Below are 26,733 nucleotides of genomic sequence, written 5' to 3' on the forward strand. Positions count from 1 at the left end.
GATTAAGCTGAGTGCCTGGTAAGGGCACGGGCTGAGAGCCGGGAAGGTGAGCCCTATTCACACCTCGGCCAGGCTGTGGTGGCCAGGACTGGTTAGGGAAGGCAGGGCCCCAATGTGCAGGGGCCTGAGCCAGCAGCCGCAGCCTCCTACCTGCACAAGGGCGGCCCGGAGCATCTCAGGGTTGGGGCCTTTGCTGCCTGACCTGCCAGGACTTTGTCCTCACCCCCGGCACCATGAAGCTCCAGGTGTTCTGGACTGGGCTGGAATACACCTGCCGGCTCCTGGGCATCACCACTGCTGCAGGTAAGACCCCACCTCCCAGCTGCTGTTCCCTGCACACTGGCATGGCAGATAGGGCTGCCTGAGGGGTGGGAGGCGGCTGGGAGACTGCGGACACATCTGGCCACTTCTGTGCTTCCAATTTTTCCCTAGACCCCCAGAAACACTGCTCTGTAGAGCAGCAGCAGGTGCAGTGGGGCAAGCCTCAGGCCAGGGGCCAGAGGGCTGGGTGCTGGATCTCTGCTTGGCAATTCTTCCTCCCTGTGACCTTGGGAAGCCTCAAGATCCTCATCTGCAAAATGATTCCAGGGGTCCACCCCACCTCCTCAGAGAGTTGTCATGAGGTGGAGGTGGAGACAGAAGGTGAAGGTAGAAAGGTCTGGGCCTCGCTGTGAGGCTACAAAAGGTCACCTGAGCTCATCCTGCTTTACTCAAACTGCAGCCCTACCTCATGGAAAGAGAATTCCCAGTCATGAGCAGCTCTGCCCTGGGGGGACAGGCTGAGCTAGGGTGCACACGGAGATCACAGGCTTCCTTCAGTCCCATGCTGGACCCTGTTAACAGAACATTCTGTAGGAACCCAGACCCTCATCTGTGGTCTGCACTGTGGTCTTAGCAGCAGAGATGCTTCCCTGTGCTGGGCTCCCCTCCCTCACCCAGCAGGATCACAGGGCTGCTCAACTGGCCAGGAGGGCAGACGGTTAGGGCAGAGCCCACAGCCACCATCCTGAGCCCTGCCTGCTCACTTCCCCAGGGCAGGCCTGACTCTTACCCTCAGGCCCCCTAAGGGGCCAGGATCTGTATTACGGAAGTGAAGAGGCAGCATTCTGAGCCCTTAACTCTGAGCCACATTGTCCCTTGGGGACAAAGAAGAGACACACCCCCTAACAAAGCCCTTCCCCACCACTGGGCAAAAGCTTACCCACAGGTCTTGCCAAATGGGAAACTTCTCCCAGGTCAAATTCAAGTAGTGCTGGTTCCTGCCCCAGCCCAGTCACTTGCCTGATGTATGACCTTGAGGAGCCCCTGACCCCACTGGGACTGCACTTTCCAATCTGTATGATGGAGATGCTGGCCAGGTGTTTGGACAGATCAAGGATGCAGAAATTGAGCATGGCTAGTGGAACTGAGGATGAAAACCTCTCAGCAGAAGCCCCCATGACACACTCCAGAGCTCAGTGGGAAGCTGGGTCATTTTTAGAACACTGGGCTGGGTTCAGCTGTGAGTTGACCAGTGGGCTCTTCCAGTATCTAGTCTGTGAGTTAGACCATGAAGGGCTGCTGGATGGTTTAACCCCGCCCCTCCTGCTGCAAGACGGAGCATCTGAGCTCAAATGCAGGTAGTGACCTTGCCCAAGGTCATGCTGCATGTCAGAGGGACAGCCAGCCCGGAGCCCTGGTCCTTCAACTTTCACAAAGGCCAGGGCTCTGGCCAGAGCCTTCTCTGCCTTCCAGAGTAGGAAGCCTTGCCCAGCAGACAGCAAGAGGTGGTTTACAATTTCTCTGCTGAGGCTGTGAGTGGAGGCACTGATGAAGCAGTCAGATCCAGCCCCTTTCAGAACCATGCCATCCACACATACGGGAATAATGCCCAAGGTCCCCAACAAGCCAACAAACCATCCTGGGGAGAGGAAGTCCACCCTAAATAGGTTTCCATGTCTGTTGATCTGAGTCCACCCTGCTCCCTCTAGAATTTGGTTTCCAAATTTGTACAATGCCAGGAATCCCAGTTTCCCCAGGCACACTCCACCCCGATCTGAGCCCCACCTCCTGTTGAGAGGCTATTCTAAGATGTATGTACCTATCCTTCTAATGGATTCGCTAGAAACAGTTTAACATTCTGATTTATCTCAGTCAATGGAAGAGTCTGCAGCCCGCCACACTCCCAGCACATGCACATGTGCACGCGCACACACACACACAAACACATACACACACATACACACACAGTGCTCATCTTAACCACAGCCTTTATCTCCGTACAGGGGACTGCTGTTAATGCTGAGAATGGGCCTCCCTCTTGGTTTTGAGAGGAGATTCAGACTAAAAATAGCCCATGAGTGGCCTGCTAATGGCCAGGCTTTCAGATGATCTTGCTTGGGCTTTCTAGAGTGCTGGGAGTGAGTGGGAGGCTAGGGAGAGGGGTTTGGTGTTCTTGGACAAATCTCGAGTTTCTTCCAGCATCACTGAACTCCTGGCCTGTTTCCAGTACATAAGATTTGCAAATTCCTTATTCTCTTAAGCCTCTTTTTTGTTGAAATCCCCTGTTGAAAAGTCCAGGCTTCAATTATAAGGGCACTGCTGCTAGAGAGGAAATAAGACTGGAAATAGAGGGCCTCACTTTGCAGAAATCCTAGGGAGGGACCTAAGGTGGCTCCTTGTCCCCTGCAGGTAGGCAGTGTGGATTTCTTAAAAGCTAGAAAGACATGTGACCCGAGGGCACTCAGAGTGTCACCTGCAGGGACCAGGCAGCTGCTAAAAGGCTATAGCCTCTCATTAGCAGCCTCCTCCCTGGAACCCCTGAAGACAGGATTGGGGCTGTCAAAAGCACTGAGAGCACCTGGTAGGTGCCTTTGCCAGCATGTCAAGGCCCCATGACTGTGGGTGAAGGCACAGCCTTCCGATGAAGCCTCCTTAGGATTCCTCACACCCCCACCGGCCATTCTTTCCCCCCCTCAATGTCCAGCCCCACATCACAAGGGGTTCCAGAGCAAGCACAGACAAATCATTGCCGCCACCACATGGGGGTAAACAGGCCACCGGCAGCTGCACCTGGGTGGAAGTGTTTCTAAAATTAGAAAATTCCCTCCCTTTGCAGCAGTCATGTGGTTTCCAGGCCATCACAGACCACTCCTGCATTGTTTACACTGGGCTCATTCGCATCACCTGCCTGGCCTGGAATGCAGGGGTCGGGGGGCGCATGTGGGTCCATGTGCATGCATACGCCTGTGTGATGTCTAAGTGCCTCAGTAGCTGAGACGTGGCATCCATTACTGCCCACGGAAGCAGACCCAGCTGGGAAACCACACATAAGCTGTGAGCACCCCACCTCCCCCTGTGACGATGCCAGGACTCCTACCTGTCCATCCCTCAAAGCAGGTTCTTCCCGTGTCCACCGGAGACAGGGTAAATATGTCCTGAGTGCAAGACTCAAGCCCCAGAGGAGGCTCAGCCCTGTGACAGGTTCTCAGCACAGACCAAATGGCAGGAAAAGGGGCCTGGGAAATGCATTTAACTGAGCCTGGAGCACAGCAGTCCAGGGCACTCCTCTTCTAAGAAAGGGCCTGTCCCACAGCATTGGTCCCAGGGCTGGCTTCCCTTAGAACTTCAGCCGTCCTCTTACCCATTTACCTCAGGGGAATCGCAAATAACTCACTCACCACTCCCCAGCCTCTGCTGAAGTGGCTGGGGAAGAGAACGGGAAGAGCCCCCTGTGTGGACAGCGGATGCACCTCTCAGGTCCTCCAGGCTGGGCGTGGAGGGAAGGGCAGACATGTCCCTGGGCCTCGCCCTGTAGAGAAAGCCTTCCCCTCCAGGCTGTGCCCTCACACACAGACGCACATGGGCTTCCCAAAAAGAGGCTTGCTCAGAAAGTGTCTCTGGGCACTTGAGCAAGGCCTCCCAATTTCCCTCAGATCAAAGAGGCTCCAGCTTGAGGCCCCACTGCCCCAATACAGGGCTGTATTTCGCTCTCCCAGCCTCTGACCAGAGCAGGGGTACCTGAGAATGAACATGATTATTTGAGTAAGTACCGTGGCCCAAGCTTTGCACTATGCATTTTAAATGCTTCCAAGGACATTTGGAAGTATCTCATTTCATTACAGTATCTCATTTCATCCTCCTAACTGTCCTTGGAAGCATCATCATGTTCATCCTCATACCCACTGTACAGAAAGGGAAACCAAGGCTTGGTGGGGTGAAGCACCTTGCTCAAGGTCACACACCAGGAAGCAAGAAGGCAGAGTTCCACCTGATGATGGTCTGGTCCTGAGACTCCACTCCTAATCGCTGTTTCCTCCACCTCAGTCAGGATTTAAAAGCATGTCTCTTCATATTTTGATGACCCAAGATGCAGGATGCAAAACACACAGAGGACAGCAGGAGAGGCTTGATCAGAACTGCCCCATCCTCTACCCTCATGCTCCTGCCCTTGGTCAGTTTTGATCAGGCAGGTGGGGTCATGGTGAGGACACGGGTACACTAGAGCACACAGTCCAGTATCACCAAACACTTCCTAAATCTCAAGAGACCGATAGTCAATGCAGCTGTCCATTCTCTGTCTCAAGATTGCCACATGTGCTTTAACCAGCACCGCCATGACCTTCTCCAGCCAAACCTGCTTCTGGACCCCATCTGGGAACAGTCAAATCCGCACATATTTCCAGAGGGAACTATCATGGTAGGGCTTGCTTTGACGGGTCCAGAGGTGCAGGGCTGACTGCACGCTTTATGTTCATAGTTTCATTCCAGCACCACAAATGCCTGTGAGGCTGTCCATCCCTCAAAGCAGGTTCTCCCCATGCTGAGTTCAGTCCCATTTTACAAATGAGGAAACTGAAGCTCAGAACGTTGAGGTAGCCCGGCAGAGGTCACATGGCCACGAGACAGAGGTCTGGTGTTGGAACTCCACTCTGCCCAAACAGGGCTGTGCTGGGGCAGCTCCAAAGCAAAGGGCATAGAAGAGCCAGCAGGGACATGAAGGGGTTGGAGGCAGAGCCGTTCTGAGCAAACTCTGCCTGTCAGTCGGACATGCTGTTTCTCACAAATAGAGTGCTTGGAATCAACCTGGGATCACTGAGGGGTTCTGTTTTGTTCCAGGTTTTGACCCATTAACCTGTTTCTCTATGTAATGGACAAGGCCACATTTTCAAATACTCCTGTGCTTCCCACGCAGCTAGAGCCTTGATTTATTAATATAGATTAGGAGAAAAGAATTATTTAAAACCCAGCTGTTCTCATTATATTTTAAAGGATACACCAAATGCATAGTTTGACCTTAGCCCCGTTCAAAGCCTTCAGGAAAACGAATGCTTCCGAAGCAGACATCTTGGGCCCTCTATGCTAATTTCACCCCTTTTACATGTATATCCGCGTGACCACCTCCTGCTGTTTAAGAAAGCAGGAAGCCCATTTTTGAACGGGCTTGTTTGTTTTTTTCTTGTAAATCTTTTTTAGCTCATTGTAAATTCTGGATATCAGCCCTTTGTCAGATGGGTAGGCTGCAAAAATTTTTTCCCATTCTGTTGGTTGCCGATTCAGTCTATTGACTGTTTCTTTTGCCGTGCAGAAGCTGTGGAGTTTGATTAGGTCCCATTTGTCTATTTTGGCTTTTGTTGCCAATGCTTTTGGTGTTTTGGTCATAAAGTCGCATGTTTTTCACATGTACCCCAAAACCTAAAATGCAATTAAAAAAAAATAAAAAAAATAAAAAAGAAAATAAAAAAATAAAAAAAGAAAGCAGGAAGCATCACGCACTCCAAGGCCTCACAGGTGATTTCTCACCCAAGCGAGCCCACATTGTGTTTCAGACCTTCCAAGTGAATGTTGATTGTTTTCCTTTTCTGGTACAATCGGCTCCACGAGGAAATGAAATCTGCATCCCTTTGTTCCCCCCGCCCCACCACCCCCTACCTGCTGCAGTGGCCAGTGGCCAGGGAAGAGAACGGGAAGAGCCCCCTGTGTGAGGCAGAGGATGCACCTCTCAGGTACTCCAGGCTGGGTGTGGAGGGAAGGGCAGACATGTCCCTGGGCCTCGCCCTGTAGAGAAAGCCTTCCCCTCCAGGCTGTGCCCTCACACACAGATGCACATGGGCTTCCCAAAAAGAGGCTTGCTCAGAAAATGTCTCTGGGCACTTGAGCAAGGCCTCCCAATTTTCCTCAGATCAAAGAGGCTCCAGCTTGAGGCCCCACTGCCGCCACTCCAGGGCTATATTTCGCTCTCCCAGCCTCTGCCCAGAGCAGGGGTAGCTGAGAATGAACATGATTTTTGAGTAAATACTGTAGCCTAAGCTTTACACTAGGCAGACAGTAGGATTTGGTTCAAGCATTTCTTTCTTCACTGCTTTGTGCCTGTGCCTTGTTTCTCGATTTAGAACAAGAAATCTGGAACTTCAGTTAGGTTTCATACTCGGCAAACTGTTGCTGAGCTCCCAGTCATGCAGTGTAGACGCACAGATTAGGATGGCCAGACCTTGCCCGGTGCGAGCGCATGGGCCGAACAGAGAAGCAAACTAGTAAACGCACATCCAAGCACCAAGCACTGCAGCATAGTGTTTGGGAGAAGGTCTGAAAACACAATGTGGGCTCGCTTGGGTGAGAAATCACCTGCGTCTGTGTCCTGCTCTACCGCTTACTACGTGCACGACCTTAGGCACATCACCTAACCTCTACAAACTTCAGTTTCCTCATCTACGAAATGGGGACAACCACTGTTTCTACCCTCTGGAGTTGTGAAGACTCAATGAAACAATGGCTAAAGTAGCAAGCTGCCTGGCACACAGATTCTCTCTCAGCGTGGCTAATGTTAGAGGAACGTGCAGAGCATGGAGCTGCGTAGCATGAGTTATCAGTTCCTTTTGTAGGACGAAGAAGAAGGAAGATCCAAGGAAAGGAGCAAAGCAGCATGTGGCCCATAAGGCTGGAAGGAGGAAGGGGCTACACTGGAAAGGGCCTCATATTGGGAGACATTTCCCATCACATTCTGAGCTTGGGTTGTGAAGATCAGCCCACAGGAACTGGGCTATTGCTACACCACATAGAGTGAGCCAACCAGAGGAAAGATGGCAGCCCTGTTTTATTTGTCATGGGATGACAGCTCTTTCAAGATTGTCCTGGGTTCTGTTCAGCCTTCTGAAGACGGCTGTGAACAAAAATAAATGTTGTCCGACATAAGTGGCTAACACTGTGGAGAAGGGGCTCAGGAAACCCCCCAGGAGGCCAGGAAATGGTCAGATGAAGAAGCCTGGTATGTGTGGAATGGATGGAGAACAAGGAGGGCACGGACAATGCTATCTGGAAACCTGCCATGTGGATGAGTGAGCAGATGCATTCTCCTTGAACACTGAGAAAGAATAGGAAGTGAATACCTCGGGTCTCCCTGACATTGAGATCTAGAAGAAATGCCTCCTGTGAGCCTGTATAAGTTTGTTTTCACGCTGCTGATAAAGACATACCCCAGACTGGGAAATTTACAAAAGAAAGATGTTTAATTGGACTTAGAATTTCATGTGGCCGGGGAAGCCTCACAATCATGGCGGAAAGCAAGGTGGAGCAAGTCACGTCTTACACGGATGGCAGCAGGCAATGAGAGAGAGCTTGTGCAGGGAAACGCCTCTTTTCAAAACCATCAGATCTCCTGAGACTTATTCACTATCACGAGAAAAACACAGGGAAAAACTTGCCCCCATGATTCAATTACCTCCCACCAGGTCCCTCCCACAACAGGTGGGAATTCAAGATGAGATTTGGGTGAGAACACAGCCAAACCATATCAGGGTCCTTACAAGGAAGATGCTATTCTACACGGGAGACACTATGCTCAAAAGTGTCAGTGAATATGTGAGTCTGCAGAGTCCTTCCTAATCACCAAAGAGAGGGGTGTCAGCCCGGATGGCCTCACAGGTGAATTCTACCAACACTTAAGGAAGAAATAATATCTACTCCACACAAACTCTTCCAGAAATTTGAGAGGAGGGACTACTTCTCAACTCCTTCTATAAAATCAGTATATATGTGGATTCCAAAACTAGACAAAGATATCACAAGAAAACTATAGACTAATATCCTTCATCAACATAGATGCAAAAATTCTAAGCAAAGTTTTAACAAATAAAAGTATATTGAAAGGATAATATATCATAACCAAGTGGAGTTCATCTCAGAAATGCAAGGTTGTTTTAATATTCAAAAAATCAGTTAACGTAACTGACCATGTGTTATGGACTAAATGTTTATGTCCCCTCAGCCAAATTCATATGTGGAAATCCTAACACCCACGATGACTTTATTGGGAGGTAGGGCCTTCTCTGAATGGCATTAGTGTCCTTATAAAAGGACCTGAGAGAGCTCCCTGGGCCCTCTTACCGTACCATGTGCAGTCACAGTGAGAAGACAGTTTTCTATAAGGAAAGGGGTCCCTCAAACACCAAATCTGCCAGCACCTTGATCTTGCACTTCCCAGCCTCTAGAACTGTAGGAAATAAATTTCTGTTGCCTATAAGTCACCCAGTATATGGGATTTTGTTATAGCAGCTGAAATGGACTAAGACATCATGTTTAAAAACTAAAAAAGAAAAGCCATATTATCATCTAAACAGACACCAAGTTTTAAGTAAAATCCAACATTTCTTTATGATGAAAATAAAACTGTCATCAGCAAACTAGTAACAGAAGGAAACTCCCTCAATCTTAAAAGGTCATTACAGAAAACATACATCTACTTAAATGTAAAAGATCAGGTGCTTCCTCCTAAATTAGGAACAAGGCAAGGGTGTCCCCTCTATCACTTCCAGTCAGCACCATACTGGAGGTTCTAGTCAGTGCAAGAAACAGAACAAAATGCATACAGATTGTCAAGGAAAAGTAAAAACTTCATTCACAGTTGGCATTATCATCTATAGAAAATCTAATAGAATCTACCCCTAAAGCTACTCGAGCTCATGGAGGGAATAGCAAGATTGCAGAAGCCAAGCTCAATATATAATAATCAACTGTATTTCCATACATTAGCAACAAACAATTAGAAAATGAAATCTTTAAAAATACAATTGATAATAGCATCAACAATCGGAAATGCTTAGGGATAAATCTGACAAAAGATGTAACATAAACTACACTAGAAACTAGAAAACTGCTGAGAGATAATAAAGAAAATCTAAAAGAATAGAGATATATCTTGTTGATGGGCCAGAAGCCTGGCTCAACATTAGCTCTCCCCCAAATTGCTGTACAGTTTTAATACAAGATCAATCTGGTCTCTTCCAACTGAATGTCCATAAATGTCTACTATGAAATCCTTCCCTTTTCCCACACTGTCTCTGAACCCTGGCTCACACGCATCAGCGGAACTGATCTCTACACGCAGGTAAACCTCCCCACCATGCTTACTGTTTGCATAACTTCTGAGCTAAGAATCCTGCAGCTACTATCTTACTGTCCCAGATGATTCACAGCAACTGGTTCCAGAATCTCCGTAGTCTTAGAAATGGTGCAAATCTAGCTTTTCATCTCTACCCTTGCGGTGACCATCTCTCCTGGACCGTCCACGCCCATTGTCATCAGCCTGGAGTATCCTTCCCTGAGGTGTCCTTGGAGATCCTGAGTCCAGCAGGAGATGAGAATGAAGGAAAGCAATAAATATATGTGGTGGGTTCTGAGGCTGCCCTCAGCAACGGTGAGTACAGAATTCTCTTCCAATGCCCGAGCATCCAGTACCAAGGTCACTGCCTGACAAAAACCCAGTTAGTGTGGCCTCTGGTGACTGTGAAGCATCCCATGTTGCCACCAAGGGCATCACAACGAATGCAAGACAGATGTCAAAATTCAACCCATGGAATCAGAATGGATAAGCAACAGTGGACCATGGGGTCAGGCCTATGGCAAAAGTGACAGCAGCCTGAGGCCAGGGGAGTATCTCCTTAGCAGGCAACCTCACAGATGTCCCCAGTCCCAGGAACATGCTGGCCTGAGCCCCGCGGGGTCCCTAGCAGGGTTATAGAGGGCTAACTCAAGAGATGAGGAGACAGATGGGAGTTTGGGTCACTTATATCCCAACTGGGCTTTGAGAAGGGACTTCAAAGTAAATCAGTGAACAACAGACAACATTGGTGCATAGGGAAGAGATTTTTGGCCACAGAAAAAACCACAAGTGTGTTAATGGAAGCAAAGGATGAGAATAAGTCCTCTCCTTCCCCTGGAGAATACTGATGGAAACCGCCTGCCTCTTATAATAGCTGTCCTAGCCATCGTCTGCATTTGTGCGGCACTCTCATTTACTTGGCCCCAGCACTGGTGGACATGGTTATGCATGGCTTTACTTTCCCCATTTTCCAGAAGAAGATGCAGACCAAAGAGTTAATCACCTTTGTGAGGACGCAGGACTTGGCTTTTCTGATGCAAGCCCCGTGTTCTTTCTGCTCCAGGGTAGCCCCCTCCTAGCTTTCATCCACCCATGCTGAAACCAGAGCTCCAGGATGAGAAGGATGCTCACGCGGTGACTGCGTGGCCCAGGCCTGCACCACAGGTCTTGGCCCAGGATCTCTGATCTCTGCTAAGCCCGAACTACAACAGACAGCTCAAGAAAGCAACACAGAAGCAAGCCCTGGCCCCTGAAAGAAGAACGTTCTTGTACTGAGGTTGGACGCGGCCCAGACAGGAAGGACAGAGACTGGAGGGAAGGAGCTAACGAGATGAGAGGCCAGGCTTGTCGAGGAATGGCTCCACTGAGGTGCGATCCAGGGTGCCTCCTGGAATTGTGCAGGGAGTGAGACAGAGGCGTAGGGTGAGCTGTGCTGGGGTGGGCATAATGTGCCTCTGTTAGGCTGGGGTGAGAGTAACTAGGGGGCCTGAGGTGGGGTAATAGGGAGGGATGGAGGGAGTCAAAGGCCACTAATGGCCCTGTCAAGCAGCAGTGACCAGTGCCCCTTGCCCCTCCACCTGGATAGGAAAGACAGACATCCAGATCGAGGCAAGTCTCAGGGCGATTCTTTCTTGTAGAGAATTGGGTGTCATGAGGCTCTGATTCTGGGGGTAGTAGGGCCTTCATCCCATTGTTTGTCTCCATTGATTAGCTCCTAATCATTGATCAGCTGATCCAAAGATCAGCTCTTCAGTCCCTTGTCCCAGCTCAGGGCAATGCCACAGGGGTATCTGTGCCAGTGAGTTGCTGATTCAGGCCAACCGCTTCCACACTGGACTAGCACCCTGTGAAGGCAGAGTTTCCAAGATGCGAGCCCCACTGTCCTGCGAGGAGGATGGAAGGCCAGAGCACAGGCCAAATTCCACAAGGAGCTAGGAGCCCTCAGACCCTGGGCCACCCAAATCTCTGGATGCCAGGGCCAGAGCTACCACTTTCAGGGCCAGGGAAGGGCCTACACTGCCCCTGAGGGAGGGATTGCCACCTCAGGCTTAGAGTGAGGGCCACATTACATTACAATGAGGACCCCCTAAATGTTACGATAAGCAATCCCTAGATTTTAAGAGGAGCACCTCCTTCATTTTAGAACACTTTTTTATTTAACGGCAAATATCTCCTTAGTTTTAGGGAGAACACCTCCTTAATGAACGAGCACCTCCATGATCTTAGGAGGCGTGCCTCCTTCATTTTGAGCCCTGGTGTCTTTCCGGGCCCACCCTGGTCCTGGTTCTCTGGGTGCCATAACTTCTCTGTGTTTAACAGAGAGCCCCGCCTATATCTGAAAACCTGGCAGAAGCCTAAGGTCCAATTCCACAAAACAAGGAGTGGGCCACCCTCACCCATGGGTTGAAGTGAGGCCTCTGAGAGGCAGGGGGCCCACCTGTGCGGTCTCCGGGAACAGATGCTCAAAAGACAGGAGAGGAGCTTCTTCTTAACCTGTGCCAATCCCATTCCTCATTCAAGCCCCCCGCTAAATTTCAGGTGCACTTCATGTTCACCTCCTGCCAATTCTGGAGACTAATCCCCTGGAAGAAAACATTTAGGAAACCCCAGGCTCTGGGTAAAAACATTTTGGGGTCCTGTATCTATATCATGCGGAACTGGGATGCCTTCCAGGGAGATTTTGTTCTCAGCACAGTCCAATCAGCACACCAGGCTAGGGTCTTCCACAGCCAGCCCAACGTGGCTGTGTGGGGTGAGTGTCCGAGGCGGTTCACAAAATTCCTGCAGCAGGGAATCTCACTTTTTTCTTCCTTCACTTTTTCTACTGGGTATGTTTGCAAAATGCAGCTGTGGGAGGGACCTGCTTTGGATGATACAGGGTTCTCCTCCACAGATCCTCGATGAAGTCTTTTAAGATGTAAAACCACCAATAGGATTCCATGACCCAGTGGGAGTCCCCAGACACCACCCCTACTCCTAGGAGCCTGAATCTCCAAGGATATGGGGCAGATGCTACAGGACCCAGAAATGCTTACTCCCAAGGAGTCAGAATATAATGCTTACTCCTAAGGAGTCAGACCAGACACAGGGACTTCCATGCCAAAATCTCAGGTGGCTAGATGACAGAGTAAGCTGCTTTTCCAGTCACCTGTGTGTGGCTGCATAACAGTCCACCCTAAAACGTAGTGACATAAGACTACAATCATGTGATTATGCCCAAAATGCTGTGGTTCAGGAATTTTGGCAGAAAGCAGTGGAAGCAGCTCACTTTTGCTCCAGGATGACTGGGGCCACAGGTGGGGTCACAGGTAGGGTGGCTGGCATGGTTCACAGGGCTGAGGTGGCTCATCTGATGCTTTAGTTCTGATTGTTGGTTGGGTCCATCACTTCCAGTCTATGTTACATCTGCTGGAGCTGGAATGTCAAAGATAACTTCTTCTGTCATTTGTCCTGTGCAAAGCTGAACCAGCTGGGACTGTTGTGCCCACCCCCGCTTGCTCTCATTTCTCTCTCTCTCTTTTTATCAGTCTCTCTACAAGGCTGGCTTAGGCTTCCTCACAATATGTCAGTCTCATTCCTCAGAGATTAGCAGGAGTGTCTTCACAGCAAAGCCATTCTTAGCCAACTTTCCTGAGAGATGGCACCCAGCACATCGTTGAGAAAACTGGGAGACCTTAGGGTTGGCAGTTCCCACTTGGGTGGTGTGCAGATGAAATGAGATGTATGGAGAGGGCCTACTGTCTGCATGGCATGTGGTGGCACCTGGGTGACAGGCAACAGGGCTGACACACCCAGGAAGCTTCCAATCCCAGACACCTCCTGGCCAGTCCACATCTCTGCCTCCCACTATTCAGATAAAGCCCAAATATCAACCTACAATGGCAGGGCATGGCTTCTGCTTTATTCCTGGGAAGCCTCCTTTGCTGAGTCCCCACATAGAACAGACCCTTCACTCTCCTGTCCCTGCTGTACCACTGGACAACAAAGCCACCTGTGCCACACCATCAGGAGCCAAACCAGAACTGTGCTTCAAGCCCAAGTCAACAAAGAAACTGGCAGATACCCTGTGCTGGGAGAAGGGGTGGCCAGGAGCACCTGGAGCTGGTCTCTGTCCCCCAGCCACCACCAAATGTCACCAAAGTCTCTCACCATCTGCACAGGATCAGGGAGCTTTCTGAAATACCAATCCAATCTAAACACGAGTCCCTTCTGCTCACACTGTGGAACCCAATATTTGAGGACCCCACAGTCGCCTTGATCCACAGGCACTGCCCATTCCCCCCACTGTCTCCCTGCTCCTGCTGTTAGGAGCCCCCACCCCCCACAGTGCTTGCCCCCCCCCCCATCAGCACAGGTTCATCCCTGCTGCTTTCCTAGTCCCATCTGGCTTCCTCTTTATTCATCTTTCCTCATAGTCCCAGGAGTGGCCCCTCCTCTCTGACCTCAGAGCTCCTGGGTGAGTCCCTCATCCAGCCTGGGTCACTGCCCTCGCTGAATACACTTTTCTCAGTCCACATCACATCTCTCCTGCTGGACTAAGTATACCCCAGGAATGAGCCCGGCGCCTGGGCCAACCAGTAACCACCGAAGGCCACGTGGGCCTAGAAGAAGTGGGCAGGAGCCACCTCCTCCCTGCCCCAGGAGGGTGGGCCTGCCACTCCCAGCAGAGCTGCCTGAGCACTGAGGCCAGAAGCAGACAGAGCAGAGGACAGAGGAGGGACTCAGGGTGGGTTCGTGTTGTCTCAACCTGGCATGCTCTGCGTCCAGGAACACAAACCCCAAAAGTGGGAGAATCAAGCAGGAAGCGCTGACCCCTTGGCCTGGATGTCAAAGGGCTTTACCATCTCTCATGAGTGCCCCACTGATCCCCTTCCACCTTGTGTGCATTGAGGAGCCGTACTCCTGGCTCCCCACTCTCTCCTCCTCCCGCCAAAGGGAAACCGTCAGTCTTGGCATAAAGAATCAAGCCGGCTATGGTTGGGAGGGAGCTTGTGGGAGAGTGGCCCCATGCCCCTCAGTGCAAAGTGGCTGGCTGGACACTGGGAAAGCTGCCAGGGCCGAGTTGGGGGAAGGAGTGCCTCTTTGCATTGCTCACCTGACATCTATCAGGCACTAAGCCGTGCATTCCAGACTTGTTTTCTCCAATCCGAGCAATGACTCTGTGAGTTATAACTTATTCTGCCCCTTCCACAGATGAGAAAACACAGCTTGGATGAATTCAGTACTTACCACTTGTGTGTAATGACACACACAACTGGGATGTCCATCCAGCTCTCATTTCTCTGTTGCCATTTTTTTATTTTTTTTTAATGCAAACCAGCACTATCTCTACAGTATTCCTTGAATGCCCCTTTGACTGCTGACCCTTTGTTTGTCTAAAGAATACAAAACAAAGGGCATCAAAATAGCTCTCCACATGCCAAACAGGTACAGGTCCAGGGAGGAAGCTGCGTTCCCAAGACCCTCTCCTGCCATCTGCTGGTCGTCAGCCACAAGCCCCTGCGAATCGGCCAAGGTGACCTGCCATGTGGGTGGAGCCCACGCCTGCCCTACGGAGTGCTCAAGCAGGCATCAGCCCTGACTCAAACACCTTCCCTGGCCCAGAGCAGGAAGCACTCCTTCCCCAGCCAGTGATTCACTGAGCACCCGTGACATGCTTGGCATCAGTTAGCTCATTGCGGTCCTCATGACCACTGTGTGCAGGAGGTATCATGAGGAAACAGACTCAGAGAGACTGGGTGACTGTGCTATGAACTGGAAAATGAGAGACCGAAACTCCGGCTCTGATCTGGGCATGCATCCATAGTTGGGTGGTTGGTTTAACTTACATTCTGTGTGCCTCAGTTTCCTCTTTGTAAAGTGGGGATAACAAGAGTACCTTCTCGTAGGACTGCTGCAATGATTAAATAAGTGAATGAATTCTGAGTGCTGAGAACAGGACATGGCGAAAACCAAATAAATGGCCATTTGCCTGCACAACACACGCATACTCACATGCACTCACATATTCACACATGCACATTCACACACATACACTCCATACACACACATGCACTCACACACACTCTCACATAGACACACACACTTACACTCACATATACACTCACATGCACTCACATATTCCCACATGCACATTCACACACATACACTCCATACACACACGTGCACTCACACACACTCTCACATAGACACACACTTACATTCACATATACACTGACATACACACATATTTGCACATGCACACTCACGCATACACTCACATACACACGTACACACGCTCTCTCACACGCTTGCACTCACATATACACTCACACTCACATTCACACATGCATTCACACACATACACTCCATACACACGTGCACTCGCACACTCTCACATAGACACACATAGACACACATATTTGCACATGCACACTCGCGCATACACTCACATACACACGTACACACGCTCTCTCACACACTTGCACTCATATATACACTCACATACACTCACATTCACACATGCACATTCACACACATACACTCCATACATACATGCACTCTCGCACACACTCTCACATAGACACACATAGACACACATATTTGCACATGCACACTCACGCATACACTCACATACACACGTACACACGCTCTCACACATTCACACTCACACTTGCACTCACATATACACTCACATACACTCACATTCACACATGCACATTCACACACATACACTCCATACACACATACATGCACTCACACACACTCACATATATACTCACATATACTCACACTCACACATATACATTCCCACACATGCACTCATATATACACATTCACATACACATACACTCACACGCTCACACGTGCCACACACTCACACATACAGTCACACATACGTGCACTCACAAGCCTACCCACACTCATACACACACGTGTACACACATGCACACATGCATGCTGGCAGGCAGTGGGAAGCAGAAAACACACACCACCTAGAGCTGGCGGCCTCCATCCAGTCTCTGGGCCCTCGCTCTCCAGCATGTGTCCTTGAGTGACCTACACAGGCCACTGAGCCTTGTCCTCCACTGGGAAATGTGGAGAGTGACACTCCTGTGCCACAGGCCTGCTGGAAGGGCCAGGATGTGTGCACCATGGTGTGGAAGCTCTGAAGTGCTCCGTAAGTTTGGACCCTTCAGTTAGGCTGACACTGCAGTGGCCCGGTAGCATCACCAGTGCTTGCCCCAGGTGAGCCAGCAGGGCAGCTGGAACCTGGAGAGCGTGGGAGACTTAGCTTCTCCCTTTTGTGAACCGAGGGGCTGGTGGCATGTTAGTGTGGGCAGTCGCCCATGAAGCACAGTGGAGCCCCAGAGCCCTCCATCCATCACTCAGAAAACAGAACCGCCTCTTCTCACCTGCCTAGCTCCAAGTGCTTTGTCCCCTAACTCCGAGCCCCAGTATCTCTGTGATCGCCCCCCTCCCCCCTGGAATCGAGGGGTGGAGTGCTGGTGGCTTCAGTGCAAGGCTCTTCCCTGCTCTCCAGGAGGGGAGTTTCAGCACTGGACGAAGGGCTCCCTTCAGCTTGGGACACCAGAGGATGGAAACCCACACAATGTCGCTGCCAGGGAAGAGAGGAAGCACCAGAAGCCAGGAAGCAGCCCCATGAGCAGCAGGGATAGCGACACTGGGAGGGAGAGAGGATGAAGCCACACTCCAGCACATAGCAGGGGCGTCATCAGAGCCCAGAGAGAAACAGGGTGCCCAGCAGTGTAATCAGTTAGGGGCAGAAAGACATCTGCTCAGCAGGCCGACGCACTGCCCCTGGAATGTTTCTATTGGGGACTGCAATGGTCAGTGCTGCGCTGGTTGTGGGAAGCCGTGGGAGCCAGCAAATCCCTGTAAGAGAGCACCCAGAGACAGCAAGTCTAGAAAGGCGGGTCCAAGATGAAATTCACCCAGGACAAATGGAAGGTCAGCACCAACTGCCAAGAAAGGGCAGGAGGAGAGCTGAGGCTGAGCAACATCTCCTTGTCAGAGCTAAAGCCCAGGGGTTTAATCAGCACTGATCCAAAGCAATGAGCAATGAGTGTGACCTGCAGCCACTCCTCAGCAAGCAAGACCAAGACCATGCAACAGCAACCAGTGACCAGAGCAAGAGAACAGGGCTGGGGCACGGCCCATCCATGGCCAAGCCCTGAAGCCAGACACACAGCACACACTGGTGTGGGCCCCAGCACGTGGCTGAGATCAGCTGTGAACCGAGGGGCTGGTGGCATGTTAGTGTGGGCAGTCGCTGGGGGCACTAAGGGTGGCTGCTCTGGGAAGGCTTAATCAGAAGACTTCTGGGCTCTGCCTGGAGTTCCAGGGACCAATCCCAGAGGCTTCCTGCTCTCTTGCACCTTGCCAGTCACAGCTGCCTGTGCCATGAAGAGAAGAATCTACCTTGGCTCTCAGTCCCTAGGGAGAAGGCTCACTCCACAGCCAAGGAACCCTCAACAGGGCAGTGCTGTGGTGTAGAGCACCAGGCCCACTCTTCCTTCTTCTCTTGCCCCTTAGTGTTGATCGGCGTGGGCACTGAGACCTTCCTCCGGGGGCAGTTCAAAAGCCTGGCTTTCTATCTGCTGTGAGTATCTGTGCACATGCCACTTTTGACCTGCAAGTTCTGCTCAACTCACCCTACATCTGTCTACTCAGAATAACTCAGAGCAGTCCCCTTCCCATGCTAATTCCATCCTTATCTCAGGGGTGAAGGGAGTCAAGGGGGGCTTTAGAATAGTTCCTGGTTTGTGTAGACCATCCCGTAAATCAATGAATTATCCTTTCTACCCACCCATCCATCCACCAGTTCATCCAGCCAGCCACCCATCTATCCATTTATCTGCCCAGTCATTCATCAACCAACCCATACATTCACTCACCCACCAATCTATTCACCCATTCACCCATCCACTCATCTATCTATCCATCCATCTACCCATCCACCCACCTATTCATCTATTCATCCATCCACCCAGCCATCCATCCATCTACCCATATATGCATACACATACATACACACTCATTCACCCATCCACCCACCCATTTATCCATCTATCATCCAGTTTATCCAGCCAGCTACTCATCTATCCATCCACCTGCCTATTCATCCATCTATCCACCTACACATCCATCCATCCATCCAACTACCCATCCACCCAACCATCCATCCATCCACCCTCCATCCATTTATTCACCCACCCATCTATTCATCCATTCACTCACCCATCCATCCATGTACCCACCAATCTATCCATCTACCTATCTATCTATTCATTTACCCATCCATCCATCTATCCATCCATCCATCCACCCACCTACCCATCTATTCATCCATTCATCTATCTACTCATCCATACACCAACCCGTCCACGCATCTCATAAATCATTTCTTTTTTCAGCAAGTGTTAACTGAGCTCTTGTTTTAGAGAGAGAGGAATCAGGTCAAAGGAATACATATTTGAGCTTCTCTACATGCTAAACACGGTTAAATGTCTTATTTGCATTATGTTATTTAACTTTCACAGCACTGTAGGAGCAGTGCATATTGGCCTAGTTTTACAGATGGGAAAATTCAGGAGTAAGCAGGTTATTCCACATCACCAAACTCATGAACAGCAGGACTCAGATTCGCACCCAAGACCCTTTTGCTCCCCAGATGATGTCCTTTCTTCTCCACTACCAGCTGCCTCTACAAATATGCCCTGGCAGGAAGGTGATCACTGTGCAGTGGCCCAGGGGGTGAAAAGAACCTGGGTCTCTGCCCCAGCATCTCTGCAGCCCCATCCTAAGGGGCTTCCAGCAGTTTCTTCCTAATGATATAGGAAGCCTGTGTGTTCTAGCCCCCCTAATCCTGAGGAGCTTACTGAGCTGAGAAGCAATAGGTAACAGTTTGCCAGGCTGCCCCACAAATGTCGTGTTCTGCCTGCAGGGTCACCAGGCTGTGACCTCCACTTCCCTCCCTCCTCCGGATCTGCCCCACCTTTAGGTGATAGAGGGCTGTGTGCCCATTGTTGACGGGACAAACCTCTCTATGCCTTAGTTTCCTCATCTGTAAACTGACAGTAATTATAGTGTTTATTGTAAAATTATTGCAAGATATTTGCAAGGTCTTTAGAACTGTGCTTGGCCCACAGCAATCATTACATAAATGTTAGTTATTATCATTTTAAAACCAGGGAATAAGGGTGAGGCTGACACTGGGCGGCATAGAGAGTGAGAAGAGTGGAGATCACCAAATGATCTAAATAATCACAGGGAGAGAGAAATGATAACTAGAATTGGTATAATCACAGTGTGCCAAGCATGGCCCCAAGTGCTTTAAAAATGTCATTTAATTCTTAGAACAATTTTATTGTTGATGCACTGTAATAACCCCCAGTTTACAGATGAGGATGCTGAGGCACAGAAAAGTCACACCTCTCATCTGTGGTCACACAGCTGATTGGGAGAAACACCCATGGCTCTGAGGAAACCCTGGCCCCAAGCCGCCTTCTGTACAACATGCCCACTTTCATTCATTCATTCATTCATTGCAATGCCCATTAATGGAGCCCAAGAACGCCCTCTAGCAGTTCACAGACTGGTGGCTCTGGTCATATGGTATCACATGAAGAAGCAGGAGGAGGTCACCAGACAGACTGGAGAGGGAAGGGGAAGGCCTTCCAGGAAGGACTCACTTGTGCAAAAGCTCTGTGGCACCTGATAGCTTTCTATGTTGTCAAGGGAACATGGAGAGTAGGCAGTGAAACCCTCCGTAAGTACCCATTCCATTTCCAAGGATTCCAATGTGACTCTAGGGGTGTCCAGGGAGCCGTGAATTCGACACATTCCTCAGCAGAGGTTGATTGCAGGGTCCCTGGACCACACTGGGAGCACGAGGAGCCTTTGAGGCATTCTGTTTCAGCAGGAACATGATGAGATTCGGGTTTCAGGGAGCCCAGAGTGACAGAGTGGAGGAACAGGAGACAGGCCGGGATAAGTGAGGAAGTGGAGCCAGGGAAGGGGTCATGGGGCAGGACTTGAACCCAGGCAATGCCCAGGAGGTCAGAGAACAGGAGCCATTTGGAAGGTGTTGAAGGAATGTAATCAACAGCTCCTGGTGACTGGACAGTGGGAAAAGGAAGAAGGAAAGGGTCAGGAACAGGTCCAGCTTTAAGGCTGGAACACAGGCAGTGGGTGTCCGTCCTGGTGACCAGCAGGTAGAAGGGCATGCCTGCCAGTGTCACACAGGGTGCCAGCTGAAGGCCATCTCACCTGCTGGCCAGTGTGCCCTCCCCACCCATCTCTGACCCTCGGCCCCACCCCTCCCCAACGTGGCCCAGTCCCGGACGGGCCCTGGCCTGGAGACAGCCCCTGGTGACTGTTGTCTGGGCAAGTCTAGGTCAGTCCGCTGGCTGTAGATGTGATGTCCAGGAGGCCACGTGTGAGAAGACAGCCCTCAGGAAGTGAAGGAGGACAGAGGCGCCAGCCTCCCTCACCTGTCTCCACCCGCAGGTTTACAGGAGCTGCTGTCTCCGTATGCGAAGGGGCCTACTTTGTGGCTCAGCTGCTGGCCATCTGCTTCCAGTAAGTAGTCTCCAAAGAGACCCCTTCACTGCCCACCCCAGCCCCAGACATCCCAGATGTTTCCACCCAAGAGCTCACATCCAAGGGATGTCCTGATCCTGAAGCTACCATGGACAGGATGCCCCCACCCCCTGAGGTACAGCCAGCCTGGCCTGGAGGTGGGCACAGGCCCATGTGCTCCATTGCCTTCTTTGTCCTGGCCCCAACCAAGAGAACCAACCAACACATTCATTCAGGACCTGTCCCTGCCCGGAATCCCCAGAAAAGTCCAGCTGCCCCTCACCAGGAGCAGCCAGTCACTGGGCCCCGGTGTCCGAGCCATCCTCCATGGGATAAGGACCCTGCCCCAAGCTGGGAGTGAGCAGAGCTGGGTTTGGGAACTGGCTCTGTCTCTTCCTAAGGTTGGGAGCCAAGTCAAGGGTGGTACATCATAGGGCAAGAGGGCAGACCCTGCAGGATCTCATGAGGCCCCTGCTGCTGCCAGACCTACACTCAGTAATAGGTGGAAGTTGTCATCAGTGGGACCAAGGACTGGGGCCCTGGGCCACGGCTCTCAGAACCTGAACACTGGTCCCTGGGTGGTAAGTGAGAGAGCTAGGCCTCAGATCCAGCTGTCCCAGCACCTTGCAAGGCCACTGGCTGCCTCCCAGGCTCACCAGCACTAAGGCAGAAAGCTTTCCCCCTTTCTGCTGAATTCCACTGCCAAGGTGTGCTTGAAACTTCAGCTGGGGAGAAGGCTGGGGAGGAATTAGCCCTGAATGGGACTCCACCGCGCCCCGCCACCAGACACATACAGGAATGGACACCAGGGGGCACCAGTGAGCCATGGCAGTCCCTCATGCTGCGCTTAAGAGAGCAGCGCTTTGGGCCACGTACTCTGTGCACTCCTTCAAAGCTACAGGGGCAGGATGCAGCTGTGCAGAGCCCCAGCTCTAGGCCAATTCAGAGGATGAAGGTGCTGGGTCTAAAGGTAGGCGCTTGCCCTCTGTGAAACCTAAAGGCAGCGCCCCTGAAGGAAGCTGCTCAGCATCAGGCTTCTGCCAGGGACATGCGCGGTGCCTGTGCAGTTAGGAAAGAAGCCCTTTCAGGCCAACACTGTCCTGTGCCTAGGCGAGACTGGGCAAACAGGGCACAGCTGGATTCCAACCTGTTCACCCACCTGGCCAGGCCTCCTGTGCAATACACTACAAGCACAGCTGCCCCAGCCGGGGGTTCCCAAACTGCACACTTTCTCTGCATTGTGAGCCCTGAGCCTCCCACTCTCTTCCTCACTGACCCAGGCAGCATCCTGAGAGCATTAACGTGCTTCCCCCTTGACCAGAAAGATAGGGCTGGGCAGCCTTTCAAAAAATCATGGACCCTCTAGAAGGACTCAGGTAAGCCCACTCATTTGTGGAACCCACAGCAAGGACCACGGGGCCTCCTGTTCAGCCATGGCCCACTGCAGAGTCTGCCCACAGTAGGGGCGGGCTCAGACCATGGCCTCCTGTCTTGCTGGGGTTTTCCTGGGGCACATTCTCCTAACCTGAGCTCCCTTCCCCTAGGTGTCAACCAGGGTCCCTAGCAGACAGAGCAAGAGAGAAGGCCCACTGGCTGGGCTGCTTCCAGAAGTTCCTAGCCTACCTGCTGCTGTCGGTGGCCTGCTTCCTGCACCCGGTCCTGGTCTGGCACGTGACCATCCCAGGTAAGAGCACCGGGATAGAATTATGCAGCCCCAGCACAGGGGAGCTCTGAGCAGGAGGGGCTACCCCTCAAAGTCCAGCTCCAATGGTAGCTCCAGGGTCCATACCTGCCCCACTGTCCTCTCTGACCTAGAGGGTGGGCATGAGGAATCACGGGAATGCCAGACATCCTCTATGGGGACCAAATGGCAGGAATGTCCCAAGAAGTGCATCCTTCCTGCATAGAGCCATCCAGAAGCAGAACTACGAAGGGGAGCTCACCTTTCCTCCCACTGACCTTGTGCGCTGAGCTTCCCAAGAATGCGACATGGCCACTTCCCTGCCCAGACCCTTCCGTATCTCCTCAGTGTCTACCTGTCAGGTCCAAACTCCTCAGCCTGGGTTGAAAGGCACTTCAGCGTGGGACCCCAGAAAGCCTGCACAGCCTCATCTACTTCCACTTCACTGGGTGCATACCACTGACCAGCCTGGCTTCTGATGGCAGAACCCGGGATTTCTTGCTCCCACCTCTTCAGTTCCATCCATGACCTTTTCTGCTAATGTCCTTCTCCTCTCTGCTCCCTATCTGTGAAAACCGTGCCCCCTCCTCATGAACCCGTCTACAATACAGGGAAGCCAGCCCTCCAGGGAGACCATGTTGAAAAGCAGAGCCCCCATCCTTCGCATCCCAGTCCCAGCCGCCAGGTGGACCCCCAAATCTGATGTGGGGTGTGAAAACAAGCCAGGCAAGAGGGCAAGAGCCACAGGGGCCTGCGCATGGCCACACGGCACACGGCTACAGGAGCCCTGCTGTGTGACCTGCTTACAAGGCCTCTGGATTTTCTCTGTGACTCATGTAGTGTCCTGACCTCCGGCTCTTTTCCAGGCTCCATGCTCATCATCACCGGCCTGGCCTACTTCCTTCTGAGCAAGAGGAAGAAGAGGAAAGCTGCCCCCGAGGTGCTGACCTCCCCAGAGCAGTACACAGACCCCTCCAGCAGCGCCGTGAGCACCACCGGCTCTGGGGACACAGAGCAAACCTATACCTTCCATGGAGCCCTCAGAGAGGGGCCCAGCTCCCTCTTCGTCCACATGAAGAGCATCCTGAAGGGGACCAAGAAGTCCAGTGCCCTCCAGCCTCCCAACACCCCGATGGAGCTGAGCCTGGAGCCAGCCGACTCCCTGGCCAAGAAGAAGCAGGTGCACTTTGAAGACAACGTAGTCCGCATCGTCCCCTCCCTCGCCGAAGGTCTGGATGATGAGGACAGCGAGCCAGAGGAGACCACCTCGGACACGACACCCATCATCCCCCCTCCCCAGGCCCCACTCTTCCTGTCATCTCTTACAGCCACCGGCCTGTTCTGAGCGCTTGCTCCAGCCTGGAGGATGCTCAGTGAGGGGTCTACCTAGCTCGATGGCCCCCTCTGGAGTTTCAGGGTCTTCTGAGGTCAGCTTCTCAAGGGTAACCAGACACCCCCATGCTGGCTGAGCCCCTGCGGCCATCAGGAGGTATGACAGGCCAGCATTTCTGCAGAAGCCTCAAGGGAGGCACGAACAAGGCTCACACCACCTCAAGCCAGCAGAAGCTCCTTCCTCCTGGCCACAGGTGGGGAAACCCTTGTGCTTCCCCAGTGAGACCATCACTCCCACTGTACATGAGGCTGCAGGTGCTACTGCCTCAGCCCAGAACGGACAGAGGATGTCTGCCCAGGAAACGCCTCTGGGCTTTCCTTACTCCTGACCCAGGGACCAGCACTCCGTGAGGAATCTACGGTCCGCCCATCTCTGAAGGCCCAGGGAAGCAGCAGCAACTTAAGCGTCTCTAAGGCAGGAGAAGATGGCCATGGGTCTTGACTATTCAAGACTGCTCAGGGCCAGGAAGAGAGGCTGCAGGCCTCTGGTGGGAGCAGCCGGCCAACGGCCGCATTCTCTGCATGCTCTAGGGCTGGGGCGGAGCCGCTCAGGGAAACAATACCACTCCGTGCTCACTGTGGGAACGCCAGGCCAGATGAGCAAAGCTCATTCCAGAAGCATGGCTGGGGGCTCCCTGCCTCCCCCCAACATGGCCTTTCCAAGATTCCAAGTAGATGATGCAAACCGAAAGCCACTAAAAGCCTATAGCAGTTTCCAGCAGTGAATGCCAGGGCCCAGGAGGCAGTGCCCGCTGTGTGCAGGACCACAGAGGCTGCCCAGAGGTCACACAGCACAGAGAAGTGGCATCCTTAAGTGCCTGTTAGCAGAATAGGTGATAAATATAAACTTCTTCAAAATGGAAGGAAGGTGGGGAGGAAGAGGAGGGAAAACGGGAGGATAGGAGGAAGGTGGGCAGGCAGGCAAGTTCTCTGCCATGGAGCCACGGAAGTGACAGTTAACCCAGAAGAAACAAAGACATTTGAATCAAGTGTTCCTTTGTAAACTGTAAAGGATTTGCAGCATAAATTTTCCTTCTAAAAATTGCTGTTGGGTCCATGAGGTTGTTGCCAGGAAGAGAAGACACACCATTCTTCACGGCAACTGCAGTGAAGGAACAGTCAGGAGGAAGAGTCCTGTGGCTTCCCAGTCCCCGTGGGGGCTGACGCCAGGCTCTATAAAACAAGCCTTAGAGTGCACACTCCACAGTCTAATGAGAAACCTGTGTTTGTGCTTGCACACTTTTCAACGTTCCCTACAAGTCATTTTACAAAGGTATGAAAATAATGGCCAACCAGAAGCTAGTATCAGTTTGGTGCCTAAATGCAGCAGGTGTTCCAGATAAGCAGATAAGCAGAGCACTTCCTGTGGTAGCCCAGGTCTCTCCAATCAGATGACAAATGGCTACTCAAGACATTCCTGCAAGCCCTCAATGGCGAGAGCAGCAGAGCTGCTTCTACAGCTGCCATCAGGGCAGGACCTCAGGACCTGACCATCCACAGTCAGGGAAGAGTGAACAATATGGGACATGGGTATGCATAGGCTGGAGGCAAGGAGGTGCCCCGTGGCTAATGGGCCAGGTGTCCCAGGCAGGCCCCTGTGCACAGAAAGAGTCTAAGTGGAGTGGAGCCAGGCGTCTTCCCCCTGTCATGTGTGGAAGGGGAATGCGATGGCCACAGACACCCTCCCGGCACAGGCATGGCCAGCCTCTGACGTTCCTGTGCATCAAAGGAGCTCTCTCCTCAGAGTCCCAGCCAGCAGAGCTGGATGACCAGGTTGCAAGAAGCAAACCAGAAAGTGTGATGTCAGAGCTGTCAGATCCCGTTTAATAAACACCTCTATAAACCCAAGTGCAGAGTGTTGTTTTGGGTGTGTGTTAGAGGTGGGATGTGTGTTGGGACCACGGTTTGGGAGGTGTCTTAGAGCGTGCGCTGGGAGTTCCAGCGATGATGTGATGGGATTCTGAGGTACCTAGGCTTCCTGGAGATTGTCATCAGTGAAGGGAGAGTCTGCTGGTGTGCAGTGTTAGAGGACAGTTATGATCTTACCTAGGTTAGTAAAGTTCTCAAACACTCTTATGGCTACCAAAAAAAACAAAAACCAAAAAGCCGGAGGGAGATCATTAAGTAGGCCAGAACTCTCACCAATCAGTGGACCAGGCAAGAAAGTGGCATCTTCCTCGCTTCCTCATAAGCAGAGGAGCACCACGTGCCTCCGTTGATTCTCAGCCTGCGAACTCTGTGACCACATCCTTGTCCAGTAGGATCCCTGCAAAGCAGATGTTGTAATAATCTGCACCCTTGCCAAGAAGCAAAGACTAGTAGGGCTGGCCCTGCTGTGATCCCTCTCCCTTTCTCAGCAGAGAGGGGAGCATTTTGTAGATGAAGAACAGAGTGACAGGAAGAAGAAAGAGCACCAGGCTGAGGACCGTTCGACCTCCACTAATACACAACTTACCTTGCTCAAGCCCCTTCCCACCTCTGGCTCAGGTTCCCTTATTAAGTGGGATTCACAGCAGTAACTCCACAAGACAGGAGCAAGTGCTTTTCAGAGAACTACAAACCACAAGTCACTGTGATTGCACCACATCCCTAACCCTACAGAGGCCTCGCCGTGAGGGGCACTGAGGAGGCACCGCCCTGACTTGTGTCTGTGGCAAGGCCAGTTCAGATCCAACAGCACCTGTCTCCACTCCAGTTTCCAGTGCTAGAGCCTGGGGAGGGT

At 51.8% G+C, this 26,733-nt stretch overlaps 1 protein-coding gene across 2 annotated transcripts; it reads left to right on the plus strand.

Moving 5' to 3' along the window:
* Positions 1–6: 6 nt before the first annotated feature.
* Positions 7–25,847, plus strand: TMEM72 (transmembrane protein 72). 2 transcript variants are annotated; one of them, XM_012475569.2, is made up of 5 exons: positions 7–303; positions 17,891–17,957; positions 20,867–20,938; positions 22,483–22,622; positions 23,486–25,847. In XM_012475569.2, exons 1-5 carry the CDS (start codon positions 234–236, stop codon positions 23,962–23,964), a joined length of 828 nt encoding a protein of 275 aa, XP_012330992.1. In that variant the 5' UTR covers positions 7–233; the 3' UTR covers positions 23,965–25,847. The 2 variants fall into 2 exon arrangements, with proteins under 2 accessions (XP_012330992.1, XP_012330991.2); XM_012475568.2 differs by lacking the exon at positions 17,891–17,957 and having other exon boundaries at positions 287–303.
* The last annotated feature ends 886 nt before the right edge of the window (positions 25,848–26,733 follow it).

This window comes from Aotus nancymaae, unplaced genomic scaffold (assembly GCF_030222135.1).
Source record: "Aotus nancymaae isolate 86718 unplaced genomic scaffold, 86718_ANA_hifiasm-v0.15.2.pri h1tg000099l, whole genome shotgun sequence".
Classification (NCBI taxonomy): Eukaryota; Metazoa; Chordata; class Mammalia; order Primates; family Aotidae; genus Aotus; species Aotus nancymaae.

Excerpts from the sequence above, each read along its gene's own strand:
- TMEM72 (XM_012475569.2), top strand. The coding sequence starts at position 234 with ATGAAGCTCCAGGTGTTCTGGACTGGGCTGGAATACACCTGCCGGCTC. Across the intron at positions 304-17,890 it reads GGGCATCACCACTGCTGCAG|TGTTGATCGGCGTGGGCACT; the intron begins GTAAGACCCCAC and ends CTTGCCCCTTAG. Across the intron at positions 20,939-22,482 it reads CTGCTGGCCATCTGCTTCCA|GTGTCAACCAGGGTCCCTAG; the intron begins GTAAGTAGTCTC and ends CCCTTCCCCTAG.